Genomic DNA, 24,226 nt, shown 5'->3' with positions numbered 1-24,226 from the left:
CATAAAAAAAGTTTTATTAAGAAAAACGGGAGCCCGGGGGCATCTCCCCCTGCAAGCGGTACCTGGGTTTGCATAGCTAAGGCAGCCGCACGGGCGCTCCTGCCCGCCCCGGCTGTGGGTGCCTGGGCAGGTGGGGGGGCCGGGGGGGCCGGGGGCAGCTCCTCGGGGCCGGCCGGGGCCACCCCTCTTTGGTCCAGAGGTGTGAGCGCAGCCGGGGGGGGCCTCACTGGCAGCACTTGGGTTTCTTGCGGGGTGCCGACAGGTACAGGTCGCTCTCGTTGCTGCTGATGCCTGGGGGGACAGAGGGGTGGGAGGGGGGGGAGGGTAGAGGCGGGGGGTAAGGTTGGGGGGCACCCGCGCGGGGCCGGCCGGGGGTACTCACGCACGGTGTCGCCGATCTTGCGGGCGCTGCTGCGCTCCAGCTCGGCCAGCACGCTGCTCTCGAAGGTCAGTGCCGCCACGCGGAAGAAGAAATCCCGCACGTTCTCCCCTGCCCCGCGGGACGACACCCCCTCAGCGTCCCCTCAGCCAGACGGACAGTGGGGGTCCGCATTCCTCCCCCCGCCCCCCCACCCGGCCAGGGACCCACCGGTGAGCGAGGAGACAGCCCAATACTCCGCCTGCATCTCCTGGGCCACCTTCAGAGCATCCTTCTCCATCAGGCTGTACTGCGCCGGCGTCTGCCAACCGAGCCGGGGGGGTGGGCGGGTGGCGGGGACGACCCCCCCCAACCGGGGCACAGGGAGCCCATGGGAAGGGGGGACACACTCACGCTCAGGTCCTTCTTGGAGCCCACCAAGAAGAGGATGACGTTGGATGGGTCGTTCTCCTTCAGGGCATCAGCCAGCCACTGCCTGCGGGGGCCACTGTCACCGGCCGGTGGCCGAGCGCTGCCCTCTTGCTCGCGCACCGCAGCGTCGCCAGCAGCCACGTGTCCTCCTGCCCGGCTCCCACCTCTCCATCCAGCCCCACCACCCCCCCCGCCCTTGTCCCCAGTCCCACCCGAGGCCCTTGGCCACGTGTCACCTACCGCGTGTGCTCCAGGGATGCCACGTCGTTGACGTCGAAGACGATGACGATGGCTGGGGAGGGGGGGAAAGGAGGAGTGAGATGGGGACGGGGACAGACGGTGTGTCCCCGCGGTGTGGTGGGACATGGTGGGGACCTCACCTTGCGCTCCCCGGTAGTAGGTGGAGGCGATGCACTTGAAGCGCTCCTGGCCGGCCGTGTCCCACCTTGAAGGAGGGGGGGGGGGGTACGGGAGGTGAGGCGGGGGGGCCGCAGGGGTGCGCAGGGGGCAGCGGGGGGGACACTGTCACCTACTCACAGCTGCAGGCTGAAGGGCACCCCCAGCACCTCGAACCGCTCCATCTCGAAATCCACCCCGATGGTCGCCTTGTAGTTCTTATCGAAGGTGTCTTTGCAAAAGCTGGGGGGGGGGAACAGATGGGTGTCAGCAGCCCCCAGACTGCCCCCCCCCCCCAGACCCCACCCCTGGGGGCTCAGCGCCCCCCACGCCAGGAGATGGGGAGATGCCCAGCACCAGAGTCCAGCTGGAGCCCAGCTCAGCCCAAGGTGCTGCTGCCCTTTTTGGGGGGGGGGGGGGAGTGTCTCTTCCCTTGCCCCCCACCCGCCCCCAAGAATCTCTCCGGGGGGGGGGGTGTTCCTGTTACCGGTTGATCAGGCAGGTCTTCCCCACCGAGAGGTCCCCCACCACGATGATCTTGGAGATCTTGAACCTGCAGGGCAGGGGGACGCACGGCCGCTCAACGGGGCTGGGGGGGGCTCCCCGTCTGCCCCCCTCCCCCGGCCAGCCCCACGGGCAGGGGGGTTCGTGGGGTGGCGGTGTGTGGGGCTGTCACCCCGCAGCCCCCCCCGCCCACCCACCACCCCGTGTCCAGCAGCGCCCTGCAGCCCGTCTCTCCCACCCCACCGCCAGCCGCAGCCCGGACCCCCGCCTTCCCCCCGCGCTGCATTCCTGCGCCGTGACGCAGGGCTCGGCACACGGGCAGCGCCGGCAGCCACGCGGCGCCCGCGCCGGGGGACCCCCACCCGGGGCCGGTGGGGCCGTGGGACCCTCGTCACCTTCATCCCCCCAACCCTGAGGTCCCCAAATCACCGCCCGGACTCACCCCACGGTGCCCGTCCGCTGCTCCTGGCAAGCGCTGGCCACCGTGGGGTGGAAGGCAGGGCGGGCGTGCAGGGCGGCCTCCTTCCGAAAACACTGGTGGGGGGACAAAGAGGGGACACCGGTGTGAGCACGGGGCTCGGCGAGGCCACCCCCGGACCGGTGTGTGTCCCCCCTGCCTGCTCACCGGGGGCAGGTCGGCGATGACCCTGTCCCTGCGGACCGGAGCCAGCACGTTCATCGTCCCGCGGGGCCGCCTGGGTGGCCGGGGTGAGCGGGGACTGGACGAGAGCCACCGCAAAGCCTGGGGACAGAGGGAGCAGGGAGTGGCGATGTCCCCGTGTCCCAGTTGTCCCCACGTCCCCATGCACAGCATCCCGGAACACGGCTGTCCCGGTGTCCCCAAGCATGGCTGTCCCCGTGTCCCAGTCACCCCGAGGTCCCCAAATGTGGCTGTCCCCACACCCTGGGGTGCAGCTGTCCACGTGTCCCAGCCGTCCCCGTGTCCCAGTCATCCCTACATCCCTGTGCACGCCTGTCCCCTTGTCCCAGCCGTCCCCACATCCCGACCGTGGCATCCCCAGGGTATGGCTGTCCCCATCCATCGCCACGTCCCTGCACCCCCGGGTACCGCTGTCCCCATGTCCCCACGTCCCGGGTGTAGCATCCCAGCGCACGGCTGTCCCCATGTCCCACCGGTCCCCCACATCCCCGAGCGTGGCTCTCCCCATGTCCCCCACCTCCGTCCCCGTCTCCCCGAGCGTGCCCGTATCGGTGTCCCGCCCATCCCCACGGCTGTCCCCGTGTCTCACGGCTCCCCACGTCCCCTCCCGTGCTTGTCCCCGTCTCCCACCCTCCCCGTGTCCTACCGCTCCCCCCCCCCGTGTGCCTGTCCCCCACCGCCCCCCCAAAAGCACGTCCCCCCCACTGCATCCCGGTCCACGGCCAAGTCCCCTCCGCGGGGGAATATGGGGGGGGGGTGGGAGGTGGGGTGTGTGTTACCGCGAACCTCCCGGCTCCGGTAGCGGTGCTCGGCGCTGCACGCCCAGCCCCGGAGGAACCGGCGTCCTGGCCCCTCCCCCGTCCCCCCTTCGGGGACGGGGGAGGGGCCAGGACGCCGGTTCCTCCGGGGCTGGGCCACTGCGTTGCTTCCCACCCGACGGGACCCCGATAATCTCCCCAAACACCGGGGCTCATCCCGATCCCCCGCCGTCGGGGCGGGTGGGGGGGCCCGCGGCGCTCAGGACTACAACTCCCATGAGGCCTTGCGGGGCGATGGTGGCGCATCTGCGCATGCGCAGGGGAGGCTGTTAGGGGGTACTACCATTCCCGGCGTTCCCCGAGGTATCGCGAGAGTTGGAGCGGAGATGTCTCGCGAGATTTAGGGCTATAAGGCCCTGCGGTGCGGGGCGGGAAGCCCCTTTCGGCTTCCGCCTGGCCAAGATGGCGCCCAAGGCGAAGAAGGAGGGTGAGGGTTGGGGGCGGCGGGGTCTGTGTGGGCCGGAGCGGGGGAATATCGTGCTGTGGTGTCCCCCGGGGTGCGGGTGTAGGCCGGGGGGGGGGGTGCGGGCTGAGCGGTGTCGGGGGAGAGGGAGGTTTGGAGCCCGATGCTCGGCCGCGGGCACGTGGGGAGGCCTGCGGCGGCGGGCCCAGCCCGGTTGTCTGAGGGAGGGTGGGCCCCACTCGGACTCTGGGGGGAGTGAGGGGGGTGGGGAGGAAACGAGTTCCCTCGCTGGTGAGGCGCGAGGTTTGTTTAGAGGCGGGGAGGGGGAAGCTTCAAGCGCATTGGGCATTATGGGGTTGGTCTTGGCTGGATGAGACCATGGACCGCTTGGGGAGGTGGTGTTCCTTGAGTTGCGTGGCAGGAGAAGCCGTGGCCCGTTGGGGCGGGCAGGGGAGCATACTGGTCCTGCAGAACCTACTTGTGCTGACTGAGCTGTCGTTATAGCTGTGCCTCCGAAGACAGAGGCGAAGGCTAAGGCGCTGAAGGCCAAGAAGGCCGTCCTGAAGGGGGTACACAGTCACAAGAAGAAGAAGATCCGCACATCGCCCACCTTCCGCAGGCCCAAGACCCTGCGACTGCACCGGCAGCCCAAGTACCCCCGTAAAAGCGCCCCACGGAGAAACAAGTACGTGTGGGGTGTTGGGCTCTGCCCTGCTGCAAGGCTTGTGGGGTGGAGGCAACCCCATGTGTGGGCTCCTGTGGGTACCTGTGTCTCACTGCAGGTCCCAGGGTGACACCTTGCCAGTGTGCTGCCTTGGGAGCTGAGCCCACACGGTGGCAGAGTGGTGGGTGTTGGGGGTGCAGGTGATGATTTCATGCGACCAAAGCCTGAGAGTTCATGATTAGAACTTTTATTCCAACTGATGCACCCCAAAGAAAGCCTCTGAGTGCAGGGACGGCTTCTGCCAGCCTCCTGTTAACCACAGGGTCTCTCTCCTGCAGGCTGGACCATTATGCCATTATCAAGTTCCCTTTGACCACAGAGTCAGCAATGAAGAAGATAGAGGATAACAATACTCTGGTTTTCATCGTCGATGTCAAGGCAAACAAGCACCAGATCAAACAGGCTGTCAAGAAGCTGTATGATATCGATGTGGCCAAGGTCAACACATTGATTAGGTGAGAAGAGGGGAAAAATATGTCACTGGTGGGTGTGAGATGCTTCAAGAGCCCGGAGTGGCTTTTGGCAGAACATGGGAACACGTGTGAGTTTCAGCAGTTGTGGGTACTCTCAGGAGGTGTGGGATTAAACTCTGAAGCGCTTTCAGTGTTAAAGTTTTGAGAAATGCAGCTTGTGACTGAGCACATCTTAGGGGAAGTGGTAAATGTTGGCAGACCGGAGGGTCGGCTTCATCGGCGAGCTCTTCTAAACCCAGGGAGTCTTGTGCAAATGATGTGAACATTTTTTTACCACTGAGTAAAGTGATGTTTCCAAAGGAACCACTGATGCACACTGCTATAAAAGGAGAGTGGAGCAGGTGGGAGAAGTTGTTGCCTCTGTACTGATGTCTCCTGTTCCTCTCTAGGCCTGATGGGGAGAAGAAGGCTTATGTCCGACTGGCTCCAGATTACGATGCGCTGGATGTAGCCAACAAGGTGAGAAATCTTTGAAACTTTGCAGCTCCCTTTGTCTTCTATCTCCTGTGCCGTCTGCTCTTCCTGGAGTACAGGTGAGGTACTTGTGCTTCAAGCACTGTGGAGTGTCCTTGTAGTTAAGACAGGATCCAAGTGTTCAGAAACAAGGCTGCGTTGTCTAGCAAAACACAATTCTGCCTGGGAGATCATGAAGTTAGGTGGGAAAAGTTAGAGAGAGAGTTGCTGCTGTTCTTCAACCCCACCAGGGAGGGGCTCCATTCCACAGGACTACAGGAGCTCCAGAGCATTATTGGGGAGGATGCAGAAACTGCCCTGCAGCTTCTGGGTTGACGCAGCGTTTGTCCTAATGGTGTTCTTGGCTAGTGCTGTTGGCAGCTCATTTAATGGGGGAAATTATTCTGGGGCATTGCTGTGCTTCCGGCCTGGGTGAAGGAGGGCCTTGTGCTGTACAGGTGGCTGGAAGCAGCAGGCAGTTCAGTCCTCGATGGGGCTGAGGCAGACAGGAGGCAGCGGTGGTACGTATTGGAGCAGGGGAATGTGGCTGTGGACTAGCACAGGGGCCACCAAGGAGTAAATGTTTGAAGCGGTTGTGTAAGGTACTCGGGCAGGTCTGGGAGGAAGGCGCCTTGGAGGACAGGAATCCTGGGGAGATGCAGCCCCGGCAGTGGTGGCTTGTGGTGGAGGTTGTGCCTTTCTGCCACCGTAACATCTGTTTTAACATGCTTTGCTTCCTTCCAGATTGGAATCATCTAAACTGCGTCTACTGAGGACTGTACAGACAGGATAATAAACCCTGTGACACCACTGAGGGGCTCTTGTGGTTTGTGACAGCATGGCCTGTGTGAAAGAGAGTGCCCAGGAAACTTCTGGGGCTTCCTTTCAGTAAAGGGCTTCCTCCCTCCATCCTTCCTGCCTACTGTAGCCTGGTACTAGGCGGGCAGAGCCGACTGCTCCGCGAGGGTCCCTCCCCTGGTTGTCAGTAAACATGAGGTGACACTGCCCCAAATCTCAAATATTTCTGCTTACCCGAGACCTCTGGTATCCTGCATTTTGTTGCCCCCTGTAATTAGCATGTGTTTGTGATCAGTGTTCTTCGTGTCCTACATAGTTTCCTTCTGGAGCATACCACAGGCTGATGAGTGCCCAGGAGGTAGGTAGGAACCACAACAAAAACCTGTTTATGGTTCACATCTGGCACAAGCTGAGTGTCGCACCATTTTTCCCAGCGTATCAGCTGTTTGCTGACGCTGCAAAGCTTCACTTGACAAGGTCCTCAAGCTAATGCTGTCGCAGGGGCTTTGTGGTTTTTTTCTGACACCATCCCTACTCCTCAACGCTGCAGCATGCGAATCGCAGCCTGAGTTCCCTGACGCTGTTCCTGGTTGTGTTGCCTGTAACCTCACGGGGTTCACAACCCTCAGCAGGGCTGTTCCCAAACTAGCTGCTGTTGCTGCCTCAGCAGTGTGTTGCTTCCTCAAATTTGTAGATTAAACCAGCTTTTCAGAGCGCTTGGAGAGTCACAAGAGTGTGGAGTGCTGGGTGGGCAGGGAATGGAGGCGAAGTACAGATAAGCCTTCGGGGGTACTTGATCTTAAGTATGTAGTTACACCTAACTGAGATGGTAAAAGCTGTGACCAAATGTTGATTGGGGTAATTGAGCTCTTGGGCGGTGGGACACGGTTCCTTCGAGCCTCTTGAAGAGGGTGGTGGGTTCCTGGGGTGGTGGTTTGTGAAGGTGATGATAGAAAGGAGGAGTTGTCCTGATTGCTGCTGCTCTTGGGGGCTGTGGGGTGGAGATCTGTGCTGGGTCGTGTGGCCCTTGGCTTGAGACTCTTTGCCTGTGGCTCACAGGTGGTGAAGTCCGTCTGGATCTGCCAGGTACATGGCAAGCTGCCTGCGATGGGAGGGTGATGCGGAGGCACCGGGCAGGCTGTACGTGTGGGAGGACCAGGGGCTGTGGTGGTGGTGCGGAGAGGCCAGCTGCCATCGCACCCTTGCCCTCTCCGAGGACAGAGGCTCTGGGCATCGCAGTTCATGTGCTCGCCTTAGGGGCTGCCAGCCTGCTTCTGAAACTGGGGTTGGATGTGGGGGCTGCCTGGAAGCACCCCCTTTCTTTCTGGGCCCTGTGGGATGCTGGGCTGGGAGGGGAGGCAGGAGATGCTGCCTGCCTGCTGCAAGGGGTGAGAAACTGCTGCTTCCCTGGGTGCTGGTCCCTCCTGATCGTGCGTGCTGCGCAGAGCTCTGTTGCACCCTGGGCACAGGCCAGAACCTGGGCTCTCACCCCTCGCCCTGTCCAAGCCCGGGTCAGGGGCTTGAAACTCAGAGAGCCAGGGCTGTTGGCAAGTTGTGCGGGGACAGATGAGGCTGAAAAACAGGCAGCTTTTCCTGCTGGGAGATGGGTGGTGGGAAGACCTGGGACAGCCTGGCTCCCTCCCGGGGTTGGGCCTGATGTTCTGCTGGCATCATCTGAGGGCATCAACCCAACTCTTGCCCTTGGCCTGAGCGCAGCTGGGGAAGGGGATGAGCCGCTGCAGGCGGGGCTCTGTGTGCAGGTACGTGCCGCAGCGTGGAGGCTGGGGAGGGTTTTCACATCAGCATGACTTGCAGTCTGCCCTGACCCTGCCTCAACTTAGCTCAGCGGCTGCTGCCTTCTGGCACTTCACTTCCCCACGCTTACCTCTCGCTCCGGGGCTGGCAGCCAGCCCGACCCACAGCTGCCCCATCCCAGCCAGCGCTGCTGGGAGATGCTCCAGCTGGAAGCCAGGGCAGGAGTTAGGCTCCTTGTTTTGGGAAGCTTTGTCATGCCTGACCCTTCCACGCTGCTGGAAGGGCCGTTGGAGCGTGGGCTGGTACCCCCGAGCCTGCGGCCTGCTGGGGCAGAGCCGTGTCTGCTCCATGCAGGCAAGAAGGGGAAAAGCATGGCGATCTGGGTGAGAAGAAACTAAGATTTGGGCTGATTGTGTGGGCTATTTGCAGATGGAGTCGGTGCACAGAGGCAACGGGGTTTAAGCCGTGGCTGGGAAGATGCGTAGCCCTCGAGATGTGCTGCTGAGGGTAAGGCTGTGCCCTGCCGGGACTGAGCTCCGCTTTGAGCGAGGACAGGGCGAGGCAGCGGGTTTGAAGCTGGCGCAGTTCCCTGCCCACGCAGCGTCCTGAGTATCACATCTCCGCTCTGGCTGCCAGGCTGTTCCCGGCACGCACCCCTTGCGCCCGTCACGGTGGCGGCGGTGTGTGCCGGGGAGCACTGGCAGGATCCCAGCTCCTTGGGGTGTTTCCCGGCTCTCTGGAGGGAGGGAGGGAGATCTCCCCCCACCGCTTCCACTTAATCACCAGTTTATTTCAACTGCAGCGCCTGTCTCTGCCTGAGCTGGGCTGGCGGTAGGGTTGGTAGGATGGATCCTGCCCCGGAGCAGGGGCTGGGCAGGAGTCCCTCTAAACCCCACTGCTCTCTGCCAGTCTGGTATGATCCCGGAGCAGGATTTGCCTTCCCAATGCTCTGGTGCTCTGCAGGACCGGCTGGGCCGGTTCTAGCCCCGCTCCCCCGGGGGGAACTGAACCCCCCTCTCTCCTCCCACCTCTCTGGGGGGGCTGCTGGGGGCAGCTTGGTCCTGCCGCTGCAGGAGAGGGTCCAGCACTTTCGCAGGGGGCTGGAGCTGCGCTGTGCCGGTGGAGGTCGCTCCGGGGGGGATGCGAACATGCAGCAGTCTTCCAGGAAAAGCCCGTGGCCTCAAACGGTTTTCCCATGCCAGCTCCACTTCACGTGGCTGCCGGGTGAGTCACGCAGCCCTGCCAGCCACCTCGCCGCCAGGCCGGAGACAGGCAGGTCAGGGACTGAAGCAAGGCTCCATACCTCTCCTGGCTCCCTTCCCCTGCTCCCTGCACAGCCCTGGGTCTCTGGAAGAGCCGATGAGTGAGGAGGAAGGAGCAGAGCGCGAGCCATCCATGGGGAGGGACAGGGTCTGGCTATTCAAGGCTCAGCATGATGCAGCTGGGCTGGTAGGACCCAGCAGGCTTGAGGGCATCCCCAGAGGGTCCCTAGAAATAGCAAGTGGCAGAAATGTGCCCTCCCTCCCTGAGGACCGCCAGCCCTTTGCCGGGAATGGCGGCACAGCCTTTCCCATGCCCCTGTCCCCCTCACCATCCTCCCCCCAACTCTGCTCTGCCCCACAGGAAAGCCAGCCCAGGCGTGCTGCGGCAGCAGTAAACAGACCGATTTTAATGCACATAACACCCAACATCACCACGGGAGGGACTCGTCCCTTTCCCTTGCAACCCTCTCAGGCCATCAGCTGCGAAACGCAACCACCCCTGGCCCTCCAGCTGCCTGCGCGGAAGCCGGCTTGGGCTGCTTCTCCATCGGCCATGCCCCTGGCTTCGGCGGTGTCCCCGCGGCTTGGCGAGGCTGTCGGGCTGGTCCAGCAGGGAAGCGCTTTTAGGCAGCAGAGCGGGTGAAGGCAGGCCCCGGGGCCAGGGAGCAAGCCCTAAGGCACATCAGAGCAGGTTTGGAGAGCCCAAGACCTCCAGGAGCTGGAGCCCGGGTCCCCCCTCGGCACGCACGTCTCAGTCTATCAGAAACTTCTCACCATCCACGTCTCTCCCCGCAGAGCCCTTGCGCAGAGAGGGGAAGAAATCAGAGCGGAGGAGGCGGGAGAAGTACATGAGGATCATGGCGTCGAGCAGCAGGAGGTTGGCAGTGAGGAAGGCACCCTGGCCCTGCACCTCCACGTAGCGGAGGAAGTACCAGGTGAGGTAAGACTGAGGCGCCAGGCGGAAGACGAAGTACATCACCAGGTTGACGTACTTGTTGGCCTCGTAGAGCGCCGGGGAAGGCACATTGCTCATCTTCAGCAGCATGCGGACGGTGAGGAAGATGTTGCTCACCTCCACCAGCAGCAGCAGCATCGCCGCCACCAGGAAACGACCCGTGATGATGAGCGAGACGAAGGCAGAGATGGCCTGGGAGTGGTGGAGACACAGCAAGGGTCAGCTCTCCTTGCCATGGGAAAGGCGAGTCCTTCCCCGTCCAGGTTTGGGCGTACGCAGCGCTGTTCCCCCCCCACCCAGAGATCCCAGCAGCCCCCCCAGGCACCTGGGCCAAGGGAAAACCAGTCCGGAGAGCCAGTTCCCCCAGGTCCAGTCACATCTCCCTTCGTGGGGAGCTGGGACCAGCCTCTGGCTCTTCCCTTGCCTGGCGTGGCAGCCTGCCTGGCTCCTGGTGCTTGGAGCCGACGCTGGCAGATGTCCTGCCCCCCCGGGCGCCCTCATCTTGTTGATGCTCAACCTACCTGGCAGCCAGGGCGAGGCAGAGGGAAGGGCTCTGGCTTGCCCCGCCGTAGCACGCGAAACCTGCATGGGCTGAGCCCCAGGGTGCATGGTAGCCCCCCCTGTGCTGGCCCCTCGCCTCCCCAGGGCCCTACTCACCATGGTGTGGTGCACCAGGTACTCCCAGGATGAGCGGGACTGGTGGTTGAAGATGATGTCAAGGCTGTCGTGGATGAAGTAGCCTGCGGGACGAGGGGAGAGTGTTGAGGTGGGGTCCAGCTTGTGCACCGTCACCCGCTGAGGTAAGGGGGGGGGGGGGCAGGGTGGCGTGACTGTGCTCTAGGTGTCAGAAACGCCTCCGCCCTGGCTGAGCATGGGGAGAGGGCTGAGCCCCGGGGGGCTGGCAGCCTGCGGGCTCCATGCTTGTTTGTGATTAAGGCAGGAGGCACGGGGAGTCTCCAGGCGTTCATCCCGGGTGAGGCTGAGGAAGGAGCGGGCAGAACCCATGGAGGTGGCCGCAGCCATCGCCCTGCCTGGCTCCTTACCTGAAGAGAAGCAGACCAGCAGGTGCCCTGAGACGCTGTAGCCGTCCTGGATGTCGGAGAGCAGCTCCGGGGAGTGCCAGAGGCTGAGGGGAGAGGAGAGGAGAGGCGGGAAGGGGGGTCAGCCTGGGACAGGGGACACGGGGACCACCAGTGCCGCCTCCCCAGGGAAGAGGAGCCCCCGCTCTGCACCGTGCCCCTGCCCGCCTCCCCCCCGGCCCCGGTACCTGAAGAGGGCCCATAGCCCAGCCAGCACAGAGTGTGCGAAAGAGACCAGGAGGTTCCGCCAACGCCAGACGCGGCTGGGGCGGCTCCGCACGGCGTCGGGCCGGGGCAGGGCCAGCGCGGCTCGTCGCAGCCCCCCGAAGATCGCCACGCTGCCGCCCACCAGCGCCGCCGAGGCCGTCCGCCAGCCCGGGCCCATCGCGGCCAGCTCCGGCCGACCGGGGCCGAGGGGCGGGGGCTATGGTGACCACGCCTCTTTACTGACCACGCCCCCTTATCGGACCACGCCTCTCCATTGGACTGCCCAGTCCTTAACCACGCCCCCTCCCGGGCCACGCCTCCCTATTGGACATGGACCCTCCCTAGCCACGCCTCCTCCCTGACCACGCCTCCGTGGTACACGCCTCCATCTGACCACGCCCCCCCGTCGGCTTGCGGGGCCCCGCACATCTGCCCCAGCGCTGCACAGCTGGCCCGGGCCCCGCACATCTGTCCGGGCCACCGTGTGCGTGTGCCGGGCACCGCGTGGCTGCCCGCCCCGGGGGGTGGTGGGAGTGGGGAGGGGGGGTGTTGTAGCGCCGGGGGTGGCGGGAAAACCGCTGTTCCCGGGAAAAAAATTGGCGCCAAACTGGCGGGGGCACCCGCAAACAGCCCCCGCGAAGACATGGCGGGGGTCCCCGGGAATGTTGGGGGCTCCTCCGCAATATTGGGCGGGGTGAGGGCGGCGCTGTGGGCACCGCGACACGGGTGCGTGCGGGTTCCTGCGTGTGGGGGTGTCCTGCCCCGTCGCTGCCCCCCACCGCCCCAGTGCAGGACACTGGGCGCTGGCTGGCGGGGGGGGGGGGGGTGGTCCCTACCCGCCCCCGTCGGTGAGTCGGTGTCGCTAGATGGCAGCATGGCCACGTGGCATGGCCTCGGTGGCACTGCCACCGCCGTCCCTGTACCCCGCGCCGCGACAGGGGCAGCCAGCCCTGGGTGTAGGGCACGGCCCCCCCTTTCCACGCCACCATGGCCGGCCCCAGCGGGGCTGCTGGTGGTCCTGGGGGGTCTATAGCGGGGCTGGGGGGGGCAAGGAGGGGATCCAGCTCCCTTGTCCCTGTCCGTTCAGCAGCACAGCCACCCCGGGATGGGTGCTCCCCCAGACTCGGGGCTGTGGGGCAGGAGGCTGCTGCGGGCACCGCCGCTTTCTGGCCGTGCGGGGTGTCCTGCGGGGACCCCCCAGCCGGCGCGGGGGGGCAGGCTCGGGGCATCCCAAACACCTCTCCCGCGGTGTTGCCACAGGCGTCCCGGCTTCCCGTGGCACCGGGGGGCCCACTCAAGCGGGGGGGCTCATCCAGGCCGCCTCGGGGTGCCATTACCCTCTCTCCCGCCGCGCCCCGCGCAGGCCCTACACACATGGCGGGGGGGCGGAACGGGCGCGGCCCGCGGTGTTTCGTCCGCCCGCGGCCGCCGTAGCGGCTCCCGGAAGTGTCTCCATGGAGACGGGAGGAGCCCAGGCCCGGCCGGGGCAGTGATGGAGAAATACGAGCGGATCCGGGTGGTGGGGAGAGGGGCCTTCGGGTGAGGGCGGCGCCGGGGGGGCACCGGGCGGGGGGAAAGGGGGTCTCCATGCCTTTTTAGGGTGGCAACGCGTGGGAATGGGGGGTGCCGGGCCTATGGCACGGCGGGGTGGGGTGGGGGACCGCAGGCCGGGTTACCATGGCAACAAGGTGCACGGGCCCTGTCGCCATGGTAACGTGGGGGTCAGCCGGCATGTGGCACCCTGGTGGGGGGGGGGAGGATAGGCCCTGGCTGTTGCCATGGCGATGGGGTGACACGGTACTGGGTGTGTGACACCCGGCGGGGGGGGGATTGCAGGCACTGTTACTATGGCAACGGGGGGGACAGGGGCCATGTGTCACCCCAGGATGGTGGCCAGGCCCTTCCCACACACACCCCCCGCTGAGGCCCTGTCCCCGTCCCGCAGCATCGTGCACCTGTGCCTGCGCAAGGCCGACCAGAAGCTGGTGATCCTGAAGCAGATCCCGGTGGAGCAGATGAGCAAGGATGAGCGGCTGGCAGCACAGAACGAGTGCCAGGTCCTCAAGCTGCTCAGCCACCCCAACGTCATCGAGTACTACGAGAACTTCCTGGAGGACAAGGCACTCATGATCGCCATGGAGTATGCCCCAGGTGGGCCCCGGTCTCCCCCAGCCCCTGTGGCTGGTTTCTTGGCAGGTCCGGGGGATGCCAAGCCCTCAGCTCTCCTTGGGTCAGGCTGCTGTGGCCCCGTGTTGTGCTCTTTAGTAAAGATCCTGTGCTTTGGACCCCTAGAGAATCCAAACACATCTCTCTTGAACAGATATTTTTGCAGAAAAGCATCTGGGGGTCCTGGTGGACACCAAGTTGACCATGAGCCACATGACTGAGCATTGGCATAGGTTGCCCAGAGAGGCTGTGGAGATATCCTTGGAGATACTCAAAAGATAGGTCATAGTCCTGGGCAACCTGCTATTGGTGGCCCTGCTTGAGCAGGGCGTTGGACCAGAGGACCTCCCAAGGTGCCTTCCAAGCTCAACCATTCTGTAATTCTGTGGTTGTATGCCTTATGCCTTCTAATCATATCCAAAACAAAGAGATTTCTAACACCCCTGATAAATGCGCTACCATCTGCCCGTGGCTGAGGTTTCACATACGTTTCCCTGTGTCAGCTCTCGGCCACGCTGTTGGTCCCACAGCTCTGTGTGGGAAGGTGTGATTTCTAACGAAATTTGCTGTGAAGTTTAAGATTAAATCAACATTTGCATGAAGGTTTGTTAAAAGTTGTACGGGAGCCCTGAATCTGGACCTCCCCTTCTTGATAGGGGCCTCTCCGTGCCACGTGGCCTCTCGGACTGCAAGAATTCTCTTTTGCAGAACAGGCTTATCTTGTTCTGCCATCGAGGTTTATGTTCTCCTCCAAGAGCTGTAATTTTAGCGTTTCTTTTCCTGCTGCCTTTGACAATATGTCAACAATAACTTCTCTCTCGCTGTTTCTTCGTCCCACCAACTGTGCTGCCATTGTTCTCCGCAACGTCTCGGGAGCGTTGGAGAACGCACTGCGTGTCCCACCAGGATGTGCTTTTTCCCATGCGCTTGGCTTGTTAAGATGCCGTGGCTAAATCCCCTGGGCTTTTAGGCTGGGTTTGCGCTGCCCTGTGCAGCCACCCTTGCCGATAGCTCTTTGTTGTTCTTTGCAGGGGGTACGCTAGCGGAGTTTATTCATAAGCGCTGTAACTCCTTGCTGGATGAGGACACCATCCTGCACTTCTTCGTGCAGATCCTCCTGGCTCTTCACCACGTGCACACCAAGCAGATCCTGCACCGCGACCTGAAGACTCAGAACATCCTCTTGGACAAACATCGCATGATTGTCAAGATCGGAGACTTTGGCATCTCCAAAATCTTGAGCAGCAAGAGTAAAGCCTACACGGTGGGTGGCCTGGCTTTGCAGGGGAGCTACTTACCACCATGGCAGCAGGCTGGAAACTCAGGACTTGGCTCACAGTAGTCTCTTGGAAGCTGCTGTAGGCAGCGAGGTTGGATATAGCATGCTTGCAGCAGGCCACATCCACGTGCCACAGTGCTGCTTTGCTTCTTGAAGTTTATACAGGCTGATTGTCTTCACGCCCAAGTTTGTTGCAGCTCTGTGGGCTGCAAAAACGTGAGAAAGATGTGCCTGCCCATGCCTGGGAGAGCCTAGGTGTCTGGACCCACTGGTGAGGGTAGATAGAGTTCCTCCCACTGTCACAGTGGGAGGGGTGATGTTTGCAGGATCGTCTGACACGTACTTGGCAACTGAATTCCTGCCCGTGCCCCGCCATTCTGCCTTGTCTTAATCTCCTCTCTCTGCTTGAGACTTGGGTATCATTTGCCACCTGGTCTAATCTGACTAGACGTTTATATCACGCTCGTTGCTCTGGGCTCTGATTCTCTCAAGTGGATAGGAGCCAAATTAGAGGTGATCTCTGTATGTGGAAGGGAGGTCACCAGAAAAGCAAATCTGCATGTTTTTTACTGAGATTGTCAGGCAGATGTTGACACCAGAGAACAAAAGCTCAGCTCTGCTAAGCTTTGGTTGGTGGTGCTCTAGCCAGCCTGCGCACTGGGCTCTAAATTGAGCCTTTCTCTTTCCACCTCGCTGCCCCAGTTTCACAGCATCACGGTAAATTTCTTTGTCTCTTCTAGGTTGTGGGAACTCCGTGCTACATCTCCCCAGAGCTCTGTGAAGGGAAGCCTTACAACCAGAAGAGTGATATCTGGGCTTTGGGCTGCGTGCTGTACGAACTCGCCAGCCTCAAGAGGGCTTTCGAAGCTGCGGTAAGAGGGAGAGGGTTTACATGTAGCACAGGGAGCCGTGGCCTCTTACAGAGGTGAAAATGTATGCTTGGATCACTCTTCTCACCGAGCCTGGAGGTGTGAAGGCAGAGGGCAGTGCTGAGAACTTCTTGCTCCTTGGCCTCACCTCTGACTGCCCAGCCACTGTTTGTCTCTCGCTCGTTCTCTCTCCAGAATCTTCCTGCCTTAGTATTGAAGATCATGAGCGGGACGTTTGCCCCAATATCGGATAGATACAGCCCTGACCTGCGCCAGCTCATCCTCAGCATGCTGAACCTGGATCCTTCCAAGCGGCCCCAGCTGAATGAGATCATGGCCCAGGCCATCTGCATTCGGCCCCTTCTGAACCTCTACACCGATGTAGGCAGTGTCAAAATGAGAAGGCAAGTGATTCTGCCACCTAAGTGTCCCTTGGGAGGAGCTGCCACAGCCCACAACGTGTCTGACCGGCTGACTGGCTCTGTTAGGAGCTCTGAAGAGAGCGTCGTCCCCATGCAGCTCTCCTGCGTTACCCAATGTGCAGCTGCTGCGGGCCGAGCCTGGCCCAGTGGCTCGGGGCCACGGCAGGTGTGGGCTTGTCATTACAGTAACAGCGAATAGAGTTGTGAGCTCAGGGGGAAGCAAACTGATGCCAACTCCCCTCTCTCAGGTGGTTTAAAGCACCTACCGAGGCAATTCTGTGAGCTATTCAGCCATGGCTTATGCTGTAGCTCTGCCCAGACTGTGACTGAGGGCTCTGCAGGACCTCTGGGGTCGAGCTGACATTAAGGACTGAATTTTGTTTTGGCAGGCCTGAAAAGCCCTTGGCTCCAGTGCCGACAGTGACCCATAGCCGGACGGGGGGACGAGTGAGCAGTGCCAGGCCCAGGGGTGAGTCCTGGCACGGTGTGTTCAACACAGCTCCATTTGGAAGGACCCTTTCCCTTGGATGTCAGGGGATCAGAGAGGCACCCGAGCATCTGGAGAGAGGAAGTTAAGAGACTTCAACTTCCTTGAGCCCTGGAGGAGCCCATGGGCACCTTGGCTCTGGGGACCAAGCAGCGCTCTTTCTCCAGCTGCCTCTTCTAGGTTTTTGAACCCTTGAATCAAGTCTCTGCTGTTCCCAGCAAAGGCTGAGAACCAGCTGGGGGTGCTGAGGGGGGATGTGGCAGCGCTGGGCAGTGCAGCTGGCACTGGTAACAATTAGCTAGATCTGTTGTGGTGCCACTTCCCCCAATTCTGGGATAAAATACAAAGAGCCGTTCCCATGTGCTTCTCTCAGCCCTGGCTGGGAGCTCCCCAGCAGCCCCTTGCCAGCCTTGGACCGGTGCTGGTCTGGCTCTGCTGGCTGGCAGGCAGCTCTGCTGGCACCCAGACTGGGTGGCTGCTGTCATTTCTCCTCCTGTGGGAAGAGAGTCAGAGCTCTGTGTTCACAATTTCTCTTTGACCCACAGGTGTTCGAGGTGGTTCAGCCAGGACAGGAATCCCTCCTCCGCTGTCGTCCATCTACACCTGGGGGAGCGGGATCACCACCCCCCTGCGCCTGCCCATGCTTAACACCGAAGTGGTGCAGGTCTCTGCTGGCAGGACGCAGAAGGCTGGGGTCACCAAATCAGGGCGGCTCATCATGTGGGAGGTGAGTGATGAGGTAACTGGGGCAGGTAGTGGCCGTGAAAGGCTCAGATATGAGATTTCTGAGGAGATATTTCTGCTCAGTGCGTAGGCCCTGGTGCTGCGTCCCCCAGGACCACGGTCCAGTCCAGAGTGCGGGTAACACTCCTCAGCCTGTGGGAAGGGGCGCATCTGAGTTCTCCAACCCAGCTCTTGCTGCACAGAGGTGCAGCAGCTGACGTGGCTTCTCTCCGCCAGGCTCCTCCGATGGGTGCTGCGGGAGGCCCTTCTCTCCCAGGAGCCACCGAGCAGCTCCAGCCTCAGTTTGTGTCTCGCTTTCTGGAGGGCCAGTCTGGCGTGACCATCAAGCACGTGTCCTGCGGTGATCTCTTCACAGCCTGCCTCACAGGTGAGCTGCTGCCTCCTGCCTTCGCTCGGCTGAGTCCCAGACGCCTCTGCATGGCAGCTGGCCTGCAAATGCAGCATGACTGCCTGGGGAGCCTGCTCAGAGAGGAACCCAAGAGATGCACTGAGCTGGCGTGACACAAAGGCCTCTGTGGCCTCTCACGTAACATCGGGTGGGGGTCAGAAATGGCAGGCATGGTCCTCTTATGATGCCACACTGGTCAGCTTGGTCCCAGAGGTCTGTGTGGTGTGGGGAGGGTCGCAGATCACCCCTGTTTGTTGTCCTGGCTGCACTGGTCACCTGAAGCCACAACTGGCCTGTACAGTGGGGACTGCAGTGTGAGGAGTGTCTGGGAAGTTCAGGGTTTCTCTGTCACATACTCTGTGAGTGTGACACAGACACCAGCAGTGACCAGCGGTGACTGGCGTTGCAGTGAGGAGTCAGCATGAGCTCCTGCGTGGCCGGTTGTCCTCAGCTGCAGGAAGGCAGGGTCTGAAGCCCCCTTAGAGTGGGTCAGGAGGCGTTTTGGCTGGGAGTGGAGCATGCGCACCAGCCCGAGGCCGTGTTTGCGGAGCAAAGTCCTCCCAGTGGTCCTCTGGGAGCCGAGCCCTGTTTGAACTTCTGCTGGGGATCAGGGCAGCAAATGACAGATATGCAACTGGCAAACTTTGTAGGCATGTGTTTTTCCTACCTCTCCGTGGCGTTTCCTGCCACCCCTGTGCTGGGCGGCTGCTCAGTGAGTGCCTCCGTGTATTTTAACACCTCGACAGACCGTGGAGTTAGCAGCTCCTGCGCACACAGCTGCAATAATGTTATCTCAGCGCTCTCCTATCATCTGCTGTTCCTTTGGTGAGTTGTCACCGTGCATTGAAGCTGCCGCTCTCTGGAAGCTCGCTGAAGGCCTCTAGCCCCCCCCAGCAAGTTATGAGTCAGAGTGGGTCCAAGCAGAGCCGCTGTCCTGGGAGCCACGGGCTGTGCGTGCCTTGCAGGGCCTCACGTGTGCCAGTAACATGACTTCTTTCTGCTTTTCCAGACAGGGGGATAATCATGACTTTCGGCAGCGGCAGCAATGGCTGTTTGGGGCACGGAAACTTCACGGACGTAAGCCAGGTTTGTCGTGAGGGTGCTGGGCGCCTTGTTCCCCCAAGGTAGAGGATGGATCGTGCCTTCTGCACCATGTGAGAAGGCTCATCCTAGCTCCAGGGATGTGCATCCCAGGCGTGCTCCGGCATCCGACGCCCTCCCCCTCCTCCCCCTGTCACTGCGGGTTTTAAAAGACCCAACCTGCCTCTCTCTTTCTCTCTTCCCCCCCCTACACAATGATCCCTTTGAGCGTGGGGGAAGTCAAGAGCTGCCTTGTGGTTGCTGTTGGCAGGCACCCAGCTTGGAGGCTGCCTCCAATCACACACCTGCCTGCTTCACTCTTGGCCTGCAGCTGCCAGGGTTCACTGAGAAAAGTTATTTTTCAAAAGAGCCAGTATTTAAAGAAGAGCTGTGCGTTTCCGATTGGCTCGGAGCACTGGGGCTGAGGGCCCAGTCGCTCCCTTCCAGCTTCTTCCTTGCCTGCCCTCGGATGTGGCAGCAGCCGATGGCTTCCAGCCGAGCCTGGGGACTGGTTGCCATTTGTCACTGTGGTCAGCTTGCTCCTTCATTCCTGCTCGGTCTGGAGCTGAGCTGCTCGGTGCTTATTGCCTGGGGGGGAGGCGGGGGGAGACCAATTGGGAGCAGCAGCCAGGTCTCAACAAATGGTGCTTTTCATTGAAGAAGATAATGAGAATGAGACTCGCTATGGCGGGGTGTCAGATCTAACAGCAGGTCACAGCAGGGGCTGGGCGAAATGTGGAGATCCCGGTCCCTCCACACCCTAACGAATATGTAGCCGATAGCTCGCAGCTCCTCTGCACAAGAGCCTTTCAGCCAACGCATCCTGCACCAAGCCCCTGCCTGCTCAGAGCGTGCGTTAACAGCCCCTGGCACTCCCCACATGGGCAGGGGGGCGAATCCCAACCCTTCGGCTGAACCTATTCCCTCTCCAAACCGTTGTGCTGGCTGCTTTCTCGCTTTCTTCCGCCCCAGAGATGTTTGCATTATCTTCTGTGCTATGTGCACGTAGTCTCTAAACCCTTTGAAGACTGTTTGGAACAAAAAAAAAAAAAAAAAAGATATTCTCTGGTGTTTGTGTTGGATGAAAACTGGGATGCTGCCAGCGTTGTGTTGAGACTGGGGGGGCCGGGTGGGAGGGATGGGAGCAGCCGGGCAGGGTGGGAGGTCTCGGCTGACGGCTGCTGCTCTTCCCCTGCCAGCCCAAGATCGTGGAGGCCCTGCTGGGCTACGAGATGGTGCAGGTGGCCTGTGGCGCGTCTCACGTCCTGGCGGTTTCCAATGAACGGGAAGTGTTTGCCTGGGGCAGGGGGGATAATGGTAAGAGATGTCTGCTTTGCAAAACAGAGGGCTTGTGCTTTCCATTGCCTGTTCCCACTCCCCTCGCTGGCCCCGCTTGCCCACAGTCCTCTCCAGATGTGCCAGGCTAGGTGGGTGTGGAAGAGTTGCAGCTGCTTCACCGCATACCAGGGCCCCCCTGCTTTGGGTTTCGCTGCCTTCTATGGCAATAGGTCCCAGGCTGGGATCTTGCGGCAGCTATGTTGATGCTATTGCTAATGGGGTTTGCTCAGTTTGTGTGTTGCCATCAGTTGCGTCCTGCTTTGTTCCTCCTGCCAGGTCGGCTTGGGCTGGGTACCCTGGAGTGCCACAACTCTCCCCAGCAGGTCACAGTCCCGCTGGAGCATGAGGCTCAGAGGGTCATCTGCGGCATCGATTCCTCCATGGTCCTCACAGTGAAGAACCAGATTCTTGCTTGTGGGAGCAACAGGTAAAGGGGTGAGGGTCTGTGCTCCGGAGCTTGCCTACAGCCTCCTGGGACTGTCCATCTGTGTCCAGCCCAGGAAGAGGGAGCAAGGGGCTCTAGAAGACATCTCTGTGTGATCCTGCTCCCCAGCATCTTGCTGCCGGTGGTGCGGTTATCCTAGGGCAGGCTTTGTCTCTGCGGGATCTGTGCCAGGCTGCATTTGTCCAGCGCTGAACTGTGCTTTTCTCTGTGCAGGTGTAACAAGCTGGGCCTAGATCGGATCAGCTCAGCAGAAGAGCCTTCCCCAGAGGACCAGGTGGAAGAAGCCACCATGTTCACCTGTGCCCAGTCAGCCCCCTTGAACCATGAGCCAATTGTGTGTGCTGACATCGGTACAGCGCACTCGGCTGCAGTCACAGGTGAGGAGTGTGTGTCCAAATCCCTGAGGGGGGACCTGCGTTTTCACTGTCCTCCTCCTGGCTCCATTTCCCATGGGCAGAGGCTTCAGAGAGGCTTATGAGGCACCCTGCTCCCCGTGTTGGAGCTCTGTGGAGCAGGAGGTTCGGCATGGTAGACAGCAAAGAGCTTCAGGGGCTTCAGTGCATCATCTGTTGTTGCATTAGTTGTTTCTCTTGTCTCTTCTCAGCTTCTGGTCAGTGTTACACCTTTGGGAGCAACCAGCACGGGCAGCTGGGCACCAACTCCTGCCGCAACAGCCGAGTACCCCACCTGGTTGTGGGGCTCCAGGCGATGAAGGTCACCGTGGTGGCTTGTGGGGATGCCTTCACCGTGGCCATCGGAGCAGGTGAGGCTGAAGCCCCTGTATCCTGGTCTGCAGCACACCCTGGCTTTCCTCTGCCTACAGTCCATGCTGTGGCCAAGGCAAGCCTCGGAGATAGCCCAGGGCGGTACTGGGGAGATGGGAGGCTGGTTTGCTGGTGAGCTCTGTGTGCAGCAAGGGGTATATATCCTCCTGCAGACGGCGAGGTGTGCACGTGGGGGAAAGGAGCCAGGGGACGCTTGGGCAGGAAGGACGAGGAAACGGGAGCCCCAAGGCCAGTGCAGCTGGAGGAGACGCATCCATACCTGGTGACCTCCGTAGCCTGCTGCCACGGGAACACGCTGCTGGCAGTAAAGCGTGAGTAGAGGCTTTGTTACTCTTATTTCTGTCATGAGGGCCCAGCCAGACACAATGCCTTGTGACCGGAGCTGTACCAAGTCACCCTGGCACATAAGCTCTGTGTTATTCTACTCTCTCTCGAGCTGTAGATGAACAGAAATAACTCAAAACCCATAAAAATTCCCTTTCTGCTATGCAGCACTGTGAAACTGCCACTTCCACTGGGCTGTGAGAGCAGAGGGACAGCAGAAATGGTCTTGTGCACTCCCAGACAAGTGGAGTGGCCAAGCTGTGGGCGGTGGGGAGCTGGTATGCGGACAGTCCACCGAGTATCCTAAAAGAGCAGCTTTCTAATTGGTGCTGCTGAAATAGAAGCTGAGATTTGAGGCGTCATTTTGGCTGCTGGCTTTCCATTGTGGTTTGGAAAAGATAGCGATGGTTTTGTGGTTCTTCTCTGCTTGGGCCAAAGGCGGCATCGTTGCGTGGTTAAAACGTGCCCATGGGGTGACCTGCCCTTCCGTTGCCTGGATGTATGATGGGAGCCTGGCCCAGACTGCTGGAGGGGCCTTTCTTCCTCCTCTGCCGGGCTGATTATGGCCTCAGCGCTGGGCTGAGGGATTCCAGTCCCAGCCCACTTCAAGGAGGCTAATTACACCCCGGAGGGGAGGAGGCCCGGCTGACTGCCCCAGCGCAGCGGAATCAGCCGTGGCTCCCGTTCCTCCCCTGTGAGCGCCGAGCTCTCACGTGATGCGCGCTGCCATGTGAAGGGGAGAGGGAATGGCTGAGTCCCCGGGCTCGGGAACAAGTAGGGCATTTGTCACGGGAGTAAAAGGGGTTTGTTTCTGCAGGAAGGCTGCAGGCTGCTCTCCCCTTCCGCTGCCGGAGTCACCCCGCGCTCCGTGGCAGCTGGTTTCTGGGCTCCCACCTGCAGCAGTGTAAGAGCAGAGACTGAGCGCGTAGCCCCCACTGTAGCCCCACTGCTGTCCCTCTGCACTGCCCAGTCCAAAACCTCAACTCGCCGGTACCGGGAGTACAAACTCAGCAGCAGTGGCGTCGGGGCAGCAGCCTCGCCTGCTCCAGCGTTCCTCAGTAACCGGAGCGCATCCAGAGCTCTGTAAAAAGCTGAGATCTGATTTTGGGCTTTCGCACAGCTCGGTTTGCCTAGAAACTTCTCCAAAGAGAACACAAGAGCCGGTGACACATTTGATGTCATTGCAGCTGTCAGCTCTGGCTGTGATCTGGCCCGGAGAGGGTGCTGGCACAGGCGAGCGGTGCTTCACCTTTTGGGGCAGCAGTTCTCCACCGCTCTGCGGTTTCCTCCCGTGCAGCCAATGCTGGTTTTGACTGGCTTGGGCTTCTGCCCACTTTATCGTGAGGCTGCTGCTGCGCCCTTCTCTCAACCTCACTGCAAACACAGGAATAACTGGGAGAAGCCAGGCGTGCTGGAGAGGAGGAGGAGGGCACGAGCGTCAAAAGATTGCATTTCCTCCTGCTTGGGCTCTGTGTGCTGGGCATTGCCTCTTCCCGAGGCCTTGCAGATGCTTCCTAGGGTAGCGGGATAGGTATTGCGGTGCCCATCTGTCCGGTATCTGGCCTGTGTGGGGCAGGGCATTCCTCGCTGTAGCTTCATCGAAATGGTGGCTTCCAGCTTATTCTTGGTCCTTGCCCTTTGTGTTTCAGCTGCCGTGGAAGAGTCGCCTGCCCAGTGAGTTTGAGTTGAGAGGGGCCGTATCCAGCCTCGTCGTGCAGATGTGGAAGCACCTCTGGCTGCCCGGCATGCCTGTCCTCTCGCTGCTGCCCGCTGCGGCCTGGCTCGGACCCGCGTCCGCGAACACGGGAGCTCCTCCGCTGCGGTCTGGAAACAGGGAGCTCCTAACGATGGTTCCCACGGAACCGGAGCCGGTCTCACTTACCGAATCAACGCGGGTCACTGTGAACCTCCAGTGCCCGAGAGCTGCTGCCGTGGGGCAGACGTCCCCGGAGCTCGGGGGGCTGTGTTCAGGGGGTCACGCTGGGGCTCTGCCCCTCCCCGCTAGAAGTGCCTGTGTGGAAGGGTGAGGAGCACAGAGGTTGTTTTCCCCCGTGGAAACTGTCTCTGGTTACAAAGCCCAGGCTGACAGCTCGGTGTCTGAGAGAGCTGTCAGCCTTTGCACAGCAGCGTCTGGAGTTAGGGCCCCAGGCGTTATGCTGGGTGACTAAGTGCAAACCTCTTTTCTAATTAGAGAAGTCTGTCCTTTCCCACCACCCCCCCCCCCCCTTAAAACGTTTCGCCCGTTTGTTGAGCTCTTCATCACGCTTTTGGGGGTCCTGGCCTGCACGGCTGGCTGAACCCGGCACGAGCAGCATCTCCGTGCGGCGCAGCCCGGCTCGCTCTCCCGAAATGCTGCCTGGCGCTTTCCAATTACAGCCTCCCCTGGCCCCCGGAGCTCATCGGAGGATCCTCCAGCTGACGTTTGTCCTCAGGCCCCTAAATCCTGTTGCTGACCAGCTCACTGGCTCCCAGCTGAGCTAGTGGAAGGCAGCAAAACACAGCCAGCGACTGTCACTAATTGAAGTTTTTTAACCCAGATCTCTCCAGGGAGATGATGAGTTTTCACCAGGGATCCTTTCTGCAGGCGGGAGGGGGCATATCACCATGTCACAGGCAGGAGT

The 24,226-nt window shown here is 61.1% G+C and overlaps 4 protein-coding genes and 2 non-coding genes across 9 annotated transcripts; 4 read left to right on the top strand and 2 right to left on the bottom strand.

Annotated features, from left to right (window-relative positions):
- Window positions 1-9: 9 nt before the first annotated feature.
- Window positions 10-3,271, bottom strand: RAB34 (RAB34, member RAS oncogene family). Of its 3 annotated transcripts, none has more exons than XM_063341151.1 (11): window positions 3,138-3,271; window positions 2,316-2,432; window positions 2,133-2,224; window positions 1,674-1,739; window positions 1,328-1,429; window positions 1,171-1,235; window positions 1,031-1,082; window positions 773-854; window positions 590-680; window positions 383-490; window positions 10-291 (listed from the first exon to the last, which is right to left on the bottom strand). In XM_063341151.1, the coding sequence occupies exons 2-11, from the start codon at window positions 2,367-2,369 to the stop codon at window positions 224-226; spliced, it is 780 nt and encodes a 259-aa protein (XP_063197221.1). In that variant the 5' UTR covers window positions 2,370-2,432; window positions 3,138-3,271; the 3' UTR covers window positions 10-223. The 3 variants fall into 3 exon arrangements, with proteins under 3 accessions (XP_063197221.1, XP_063197220.1, XP_063197219.1); XM_063341150.1 differs by having other exon boundaries at window positions 3,131-3,203; XM_063341149.1 differs by lacking the exon at window positions 3,138-3,271 and having other exon boundaries at window positions 2,316-2,835.
- Window positions 3,272-3,490: 219 nt separating this feature from the next.
- On the top strand, window positions 3,491-6,032 carry RPL23A (ribosomal protein L23a). Its single transcript, XM_063342271.1, has 5 exons — window positions 3,491-3,596; window positions 4,077-4,257; window positions 4,575-4,751; window positions 5,159-5,228; window positions 5,967-6,032. Exons 1-5 carry the CDS (start codon window positions 3,572-3,574, stop codon window positions 5,979-5,981), a joined length of 468 nt encoding a protein of 155 aa, XP_063198341.1. The 5' UTR covers window positions 3,491-3,571; the 3' UTR covers window positions 5,982-6,032.
- On the top strand, window positions 4,430-4,502 carry LOC134519079 (small nucleolar RNA Z17). Its single transcript, XR_010072129.1, has one exon. It is a non-coding gene; the product is annotated as a small nucleolar RNA Z17 (small nucleolar RNA).
- On the top strand, window positions 5,017-5,084 carry LOC134519097 (small nucleolar RNA SNORD42). The gene has a single exon (XR_010072147.1). It is a non-coding gene; the product is annotated as a small nucleolar RNA SNORD42 (small nucleolar RNA).
- A 3,402-nt stretch (window positions 6,033-9,434) lies between the features above and the next one.
- On the bottom strand, window positions 9,435-11,775 carry TLCD1 (TLC domain containing 1). The gene is made up of 4 exons (XM_063341459.1): window positions 11,260-11,775; window positions 11,036-11,118; window positions 10,650-10,732; window positions 9,435-10,184 (listed from the first exon to the last, which is right to left on the bottom strand). Exons 1-4 carry the CDS (start codon window positions 11,454-11,456, stop codon window positions 9,789-9,791), a joined length of 759 nt encoding a protein of 252 aa, XP_063197529.1. The 5' UTR covers window positions 11,457-11,775; the 3' UTR covers window positions 9,435-9,788.
- Window positions 10,660-23,395, top strand: NEK8 (NIMA related kinase 8). 2 transcript variants are annotated; one of them, XM_063341455.1, is made up of 15 exons: window positions 10,660-10,792; window positions 13,224-13,429; window positions 14,476-14,708; window positions 15,464-15,595; window positions 15,788-15,996; window positions 16,404-16,483; window positions 17,047-17,228; window positions 17,462-17,612; window positions 18,643-18,719; window positions 19,913-20,030; window positions 20,328-20,478; window positions 20,710-20,873; window positions 21,101-21,259; window positions 21,434-21,592; window positions 23,255-23,395. In XM_063341455.1, the coding sequence occupies exons 2-15, from the start codon at window positions 13,294-13,296 to the stop codon at window positions 23,281-23,283; spliced, it is 1,980 nt and encodes a 659-aa protein (XP_063197525.1). In that variant the 5' UTR covers window positions 10,660-10,792; window positions 13,224-13,293; the 3' UTR covers window positions 23,284-23,395. The 2 variants fall into 2 exon arrangements, with proteins under 2 accessions (XP_063197525.1, XP_063197524.1); XM_063341454.1 differs by lacking the exon at window positions 10,660-10,792 and adding an exon at window positions 11,824-12,817.
- The last annotated feature ends 831 nt before the right edge of the window (window positions 23,396-24,226 follow it).

The sequence above is a fragment of the Chroicocephalus ridibundus genome, chromosome 7, assembly GCF_963924245.1.
Source record: "Chroicocephalus ridibundus chromosome 7, bChrRid1.1, whole genome shotgun sequence".
In the NCBI taxonomy this organism is placed as follows: Eukaryota; Metazoa; Chordata; class Aves; order Charadriiformes; family Laridae; genus Chroicocephalus; species Chroicocephalus ridibundus.
This window is presented reverse-complemented; position numbering and strand designations above follow the sequence as displayed.

Coding starts and splice junctions, on each gene's coding strand:
- NEK8 (XM_063341454.1), top strand. CDS start 12,384: ATGGGTGCTCCCCCAGACTCGGGGCTGTGGGGCAGGAGGCTGCTGCGG. Junction 20,874..21,100: donor GCACTCGGCTGCAGTCACAG/GTGAGGAGTGTG, acceptor GTCTCTTCTCAG/CTTCTGGTCAGTGTTACACC. Junction 21,593..23,254: donor CACGCTGCTGGCAGTAAAGC/GTGAGTAGAGGC, acceptor TTTGTGTTTCAG/CTGCCGTGGAAGAGTCGCCT.
- TLCD1 (XM_063341459.1), bottom strand. CDS start 11,456: ATGGGCCCGGGCTGGCGGACGGCCTCGGCGGCGCTGGTGGGCGGCAGC. Junction 11,119..11,259: donor GGGCTATGGGCCCTCTTCAG/GTACCGGGGCCG, acceptor CTCTCCCCTCAG/CCTCTGGCACTCCCCGGAGC. Junction 10,733..11,035: donor GCTGGTCTGCTTCTCTTCAG/GTAAGGAGCCAG, acceptor CTCGTCCCGCAG/GCTACTTCATCCACGACAGC.
- RAB34 (XM_063341149.1), bottom strand. CDS start 2,504: ATGCTGTGCATGGGGACGTGGGGACAACTGGGACACGGGGACATCGCC. Junction 1,740..2,132: donor CAGCGGACGGGCACCGTGGG/GTGAGTCCGGGC, acceptor CCTGCCCTGCAG/GTTCAAGATCTCCAAGATCA. Junction 292..382: donor CAAGATCGGCGACACCGTGC/GTGAGTACCCCC, acceptor CTGTCCCCCCAG/GCATCAGCAGCAACGAGAGC.
- RPL23A (XM_063342271.1), top strand. CDS start 3,572: ATGGCGCCCAAGGCGAAGAAGGAGG. Junction 3,597..4,076: donor GCCCAAGGCGAAGAAGGAGG/GTGAGGGTTGGG, acceptor CTGTCGTTATAG/CTGTGCCTCCGAAGACAGAG. Junction 4,752..5,158: donor AAGGTCAACACATTGATTAG/GTGAGAAGAGGG, acceptor GTTCCTCTCTAG/GCCTGATGGGGAGAAGAAGG.